Source organism: Octodon degus, unplaced genomic scaffold, assembly GCF_000260255.1.
Source record: "Octodon degus isolate 3935 unplaced genomic scaffold, OctDeg1.0 scaffold00076, whole genome shotgun sequence".
In the NCBI taxonomy this organism is placed as follows: Eukaryota; Metazoa; Chordata; class Mammalia; order Rodentia; family Octodontidae; genus Octodon; species Octodon degus.
In genome coordinates, this window is record NW_004524652.1 from 7,979,868 (window position 1) to 7,986,189 (window position 6,322).

At 42.3% G+C, this 6,322-nt stretch overlaps 1 protein-coding gene across 1 annotated transcript in view; it reads right to left on the bottom strand.

Moving 5' to 3' along the window:
- Nucleotides 1–6,322, bottom strand: part of Anapc7 (anaphase promoting complex subunit 7) — a 35,524-nt gene that overhangs the window by 24,301 nt on the left and 4,901 nt on the right. Inside the window, exons 2-3 of the mRNA XM_004635907.3 lie at nucleotides 5,609–5,795; nucleotides 2,718–2,837 (exon numbers count right to left, since the gene is read on the bottom strand). Coding sequence (XP_004635964.2) covers nucleotides 2,718–2,837; nucleotides 5,609–5,795 — 307 coding nt within the window. The remainder of the gene's footprint in view (nucleotides 1–2,717; nucleotides 2,838–5,608; nucleotides 5,796–6,322) is intronic.

Below are 6,322 nucleotides of genomic sequence, written 5' to 3' on the forward strand. Positions count from 1 at the left end.
AAAAAAAAAAAAAGAACAACAAAACAAAAACAAAAAGGTCTGGCAAGTTTAATACAGGGCTGGCCAAATAGCCTAGCAGATTAAAGCTCCTGCAAGCAGGGGTAGGGGCTGGGGGTGCCATCCCCATCCCAGGAGTATGCTGAGATGGCAATTGAGACTGGGTGTGGTGGCGTGTGCCTGTAATCCCAGCTCTTGGGAGGCTGTAAATAGGTGGATCACTATGAGTCCAATCTAGTAATGAGACCCTGAACACCCTGTAGACCCTTCCCTAAAAAAAAAAAAATTTAATATAAGACAGGTTAGCCAGGGGGGATACCTCAGGAGAGTAAGGGCTTGCCTGGTAAGTGCAAGGGCCTGAGTTCAATCCCCGGTTCCACCAAAAAAACCCAAACAAACCAACTTCTCTTAAGACAGGTTAGTCCATGATATATTTCCAAGTATTTTTAAATAAAAGACATCATCATAAACTATACATAGGACACATCTTAGTTAAAACTAAGAAAATAAGGCTGGGGCTATAGTGCAATGGTACACCATAAATGTGTTTGAGGGCCTGTGGTCCACCTTCAATGTACGTGCACACATGCACACATACACACATGTACCTCAATTCTCTTTCTTCCTTTTTTTTTCTTTTTGCAGAACCAGGGACTGAACTCAGGCCCTTGTGCTTACCAGGCAGTCACTTATTCTACTGAGCTATCTCCCCGGCCCCTCAACTCTCAAAATAGTAAAGAATTCCTTAATGAGGAAGTGCTTAAATATGTTCTCATCAAGTTTGGTTACCTTTATTTTTTATTTATTTTTGTCTTTTTGAGACAGGGTCTCACTATGCAGTTCAAGCTACCTTTGAGCTCACTTTGTAGCCCAAGCTGGCCTTGAACTTGGAATGATCCTGCTGCCTCCTGATTGCTGGGATTCAGGCATGCACCACCATGCCTGGCCTTGGTTACCGTTAAAATTTATCAACATTTAGATGAAGTATTAACTAAAACACACAAGCTTTCTATTGGTTAGATCCCTCATGTTTTGATGTATTTGTTTGGTTGTTTTTTTTTTGTATTTTTAGGGAAGGGTCTACAAGGTGTTCAGGCTCTCACTACCAGATCGGACACATAGTAATCCACCTGTTTACAGACTCCCAATAGCTGGGATTACAGGCCTGCACCACCATGCCCAGTCTCAACTGCTGTCTCAGCATGCCCTGGGGGCAGGGCTGGCACAGAAGGCCTGGAGATAGAACTTCTGGCCCCTGCACCTGCTTGCAGGCGCTTTAATCCACTTAGCTATTTGGCCAGCCTAGATTTCTCATGTTTTAAGGGTGAAGAATATACACAGTCAAAAAAAGAAAAAAAGAATATACACAGTCATCTTACCAACAAAATTCCCCACTGTTAAATATAAGCTATACACAACTGTTTTTCAAAAAATGAGAAGGACAAGTGACATGAGAGTGAATGCCAGAATATTAAATACTAATATAGGGTTGGGAGATAGCTCAGCGGCTTAAGTGCCTGCCTGGCAAGTGTAAGGTCCTGAGTTTGATCCCCAGTACTCCCCAAAAATAAAAAATAGTAATACTAATACACATTCAACCTTAGTAACAAGGATACAAACTGAACTTAACACAGAAAAATTTGAGGGCCGGGGAGATGGCTCAGTGGAATAAGTGCTTCCCTGGCAAGCGCAAGGGCCTGAGTTCAATCCCCGGTTCCACACATACACACACACAAAAGAAAGAAAAATTTGAAGCTAGGCATGGTGGCACATGCCTGTAATCCCAAACTTGGGGGGATAAAACAGGGGGATTGCTGTGAATTTGAGACCAGCTGGGGCTACAAAGTGAGCTCAAAGCCAATGTGAACTGCACAGCAAACACAAAGAGGTCTTGTAGTCGATTTTGAAACTGAAGGAATAAAATCATTCCCATTATCAAATTGGTATTGCTCTGGAAGACAAAAAGCAAGGCCCTAAAACAGTTGTTTTTGCCACTTGGAAGTTTTTTGTTTCATTTTTGTAGTACTGAGTATTGAAGCTGGGGCCTTCATACTGAACTACATCCCCAACCTTTTTAAAAAATTTATTTTGAGACAGGATCCTGCTAAGACATTACACTGTCCAGACTGTCTGCAAGTTACAATCTCTCTGCCTCAGCTTCTGAGTGCTGGGATTACCAGCAGGTGCCAACACATCTGACTGCTGAAGCGTTCTGCAAATCACTATGCCGTATAGCAAGAAATAAAAAAGACTATGCACTTGTAGTATTGTCCAGCTGTCATTTGCATCTTAAAGGACTCGTAAGGATTGAGTTGTGTGCGGCGGCGGCACAAGCCTGTAATCCCAGCACTCAAAAGACTGAAGCAGGCAGGAGGGTCACTAGAATTCTGAAGACAGCATGAACTGCATAGTGAAACCCTGTCTCAAAAAGACCTAAAAACAAAACAAAAAGAATGTCATTCATCCCTCTTGCAACCCTTACTCCACTAACAGAGGAAGAAAGTGAAAGCTAAAGTCACTAGTAAAAGGCTAGGCTGGACCTTTCTTTTTTTTTTCGGAACCGAGGATTGAACGCAGGTCCTTGTGCTTGCCAGGCAAGCGCTTATTCTACTGAGCCATCTCCCCGGCCCCTAGGCTGGACCTCCTAATACAGAGAGAAAACATTGAGGAAGCAGGCTCAGGAGGAGAAAAATGTGTAACAATCTGTGGATTCCACTTACTTTGGGAGTTCTCTGTCTCGAGGGGATCCCATCAAGTATAGCAATGGCATCTTTATCTTGTTTTAACATTGTATAACATTCAGCCATTTTGTATTTCACTTCTATTTCTGATGGAAGACACTAAAAGACAAGGAACACATCTATTCAAAATGTGTGCCATTCATTCGTATCCCTTCATTATAAACACGGTTATATGAGCCAGGAATATAATCAAGAGAACTAAAAACAGATACCTAGAAAAAATTTTGTATACAAATGTCCAAGCAGCATTTTTCATGGGCAAAAAGTAGAAATAATGAATGTCCTTTAACCAATAAATAGGTAAACAAAATGTGGCACTTTCATACAATAGAATATCTGACAGTAACAAGAAATAAAGAACCAGTCCAGGGCTGGGCTTGGTGGCACACTTTGTAATCCCAGCACTCTGGGGCTCAAGCAGGAGGCTTATAAGTTCCAGGCCAGCCTGAGCTACATAGCTAAGTTCAAGGCCAGCTTGCAATACACCATGAGTCACTGTCTCAAAAATAAATAAATAATATAAAACAAAATAAAGAGCCAATTCATGGCGTAACAAATAAACTTTAAAAATAACACAATAAGTAAAGGAAGCCAGACGCAGAAGGCCACACACTGTACAATGCATTTACAGGGAACAAGCAGAATAGGTAAGTGCATAGAAATCCAAAGGATAGGGCAGGCCAAATAGCTCAGGAGATTATAGCATCTACTTAGGAAGACACAGCGGCCAGGGTTCAATCCCCGGCATGCAGTGCCAGCCCCGCCTCCGGGGCATGCTGACACAGCAATAGACTGGGACTGGTGACACACACCTGTAATCCCAGCTCTTGGGAAGCTGAACACAGGCAGATCACTATGAGTTCAATCTACATAGTGAGATCTGCAGACCCTGTACAAAAATACAAAAAAAAAAATAGAGACTGCAAGCAGTGAAGAGGAATGGAAACGTGGACTGAGTATTAAAATACATGAGATTCTCTCTAGGGTAATGAAAAATTTCAGGGCCAGGAAGATAGCTCAGTGGACTAATGGCCTGCTTTGGCCAGCTCAGGGACCAGAGCTCAATCCCCTCCCCAGTCCTGCATGCCATGCCAGTGCTGGCCCAGAACGTGGGGCACGCTGAGGTGGACACCAAGTCTGGGTATGGTGGCGCATGCCTGTAATCTCAGCACGGGGGAGGCTGAAAACAGTTGAATCTGCAGAGTGAGACCCTGTACCAAATACACAAATGAAAAAAAATTTTTTTTCAGAACAAAGACAGTATTGATGGTTGCATAGTCTTGTCACTATGCCCATTAAGGTACACTTTTAAAAGACACAGGACAGCTGTATCTCAAACATTAAAAAATTCCAACTGGGTGTGCTGGCAGAAGCCTATAACCTCAGCACTTGGAGAATGAGATAGGAGAATCCCAAATCCAAGGGCAGCCTGTGCTATATGAGGAATGTCAGGCCAGCCTCAACTACAGACTGTCTCAAAAAAAAGTAAACTATAACAAGCCAGGTGTGGTGGCGCACAACCCCTATCTCAGCAGCTGGGAAGCTGAGGCAGGAGGACTATAGCAAGTTTAAGGCTAGCCTGGGATATACTCTAGTGAGTTCAAGAACAGCCTGAATTACATAGCAAGACTTTATCTTAAAAAAAAAAAAAAAAAAAAGGAATGGATATGCATGCCCATGTCAAACAAGTGACAAACAAAAATCAATCCATGATGATATAATGTATTTGCATGAAAAGTTCTGCATAATGCTTGATACACTGAATAATGACTAAATGTTAACTGTTTGTACTTTTGTTCTTTCAGACATGATATTGAACTTATTATGTAACCCAGGCTGGCCTCAAACTCATGGCAATCATTCTGCCTCATCCTCCTGAGTGCTGAGAGTAGAGATTTGCAGCACCACACCCAGCTAACGTTCTCTTTTGTCTTTTCTTTTTTTGAGACAGGGTCTCACTATGTAGTTTGGGCTGGCCTTGTGCTCATTTCTGAAGCCCCTAGGCTGGTCTCAAACTTGCAGAGACCCTCCTAGCTCAACCTCGAGTGCTGGGACTATGGGTGTGCACCACCAACCCTGGTTCTGGGCCACAGGGTGGGCTTCCACATCCAGGACCAAGAGGGCATGCCCAGGCATCCAGGGCCAAGACTGCGAGGCATTTAAGGCCAGGGTTCTTAGAGAAATACAAGTTAGAGATCAATCATAGGACACGTTCTTTTTTTTTTTTTTTTTTTCCATTTATGTTTTTGGTATAGGGTCTCACTTTGCAGCTTGGGCTTGTAGTGATCCTCCTGTTTTCAGCCTCCCCAGTGCTGGGATTACAGGTGTGTGCCACCACACCCAGACTTGGTGCTGGCTCAGTGCACCTTGGGTGCGGGGCTGGCACATTTGATGGGGGGGGTGGAGGGATCGAGCCCTGGTCCCTGCGCTTGCCAAAGGAGGCGCTTAGTCTGCTCAGCTATCTCACGGGCCTTAGGACACATTCTTATATCTAAGTAGTTTTTTTTCTTTTTATCAATTTCCCTTTTAGTTATTTATTTTATCATCTTCTTTGTCTGTCTAGTCTTTTCCATCATTTAAGTTAGTTTAGTCTTGGGGCTTAGAATACAGCTCGGGGACAAGGGAGATGGCTCTGTAGAATAAAAGCTTGCCTAGCAAGTGCAAGGGCCTAAGTTCAATCCCCGGTTCCACCAAAAAAAAAAAAAAAAAAAAAAAGAGTATGAGAATATAGCTCGACAGTAGAATAGTTGTCTTAGCATACATGAGGTTCTGGACTCAAGCCGAGCAAAGGAAAAAAGAATTTTTTTTTGGTTTTACTCCAAAAATCAAACAAAAAATCCACAAAAAATCCCAATTCTATTTCCAATTACCTGACTTTGTGGAGTTGATGCAGAATTTCCAGTTGAAGGCCTCACTTTTGAAGTTTTACTCAGGGCTTTCTTCTGCTGTAAAGCCATAGTGTACTTACTCACAGCATTCCGATATTCCTTATCATGAAAGAGTGAGTCTGCATGATACACCAGAAGCTGGTACTTCTGAGATGGGGAGAACAACTCACTAGAAAGCAAAAAAAAGTGCAATGCATATATGAGGTACCCTGAAATTTTAGAAGCAGCACCTTAGTGCTCATAGAAGCTTTGCACAAATTTCTGTATAATAAGTTTGCAAAAAGTTAAATACCTTAAGCACCAGTTCCTTAAAATGACATGCATGAAGTCAAACAATGATGAACACATCTAGGATACTGTCTTAAGTAACAGATTTAAGTAATACATGTGTTCTTCCTAAAAAAGTAATGATACCTATAAACAGAACCCAGTAATACAAAACTATACAAAGAAAACATGACAAATCTTTTCCTCCTCTTTTCTAATCCAAGCCATTTTTAATGGTGTGACACATTACCCATCCAAAGATTGTTTTGTGTGTGGTGTAGTAGTGGGGATTGAACCCAAGCACTTGCACATGAACCATGTGCTCTATACCTGAGCTGCACCTCCTCTCCAACCTTTATTTTCTTCTTCTTCTTTTTTTTGGAGGGCCTGAGTTCAATCCCTGGTATTGGTTGTACTGGGGATAGAACC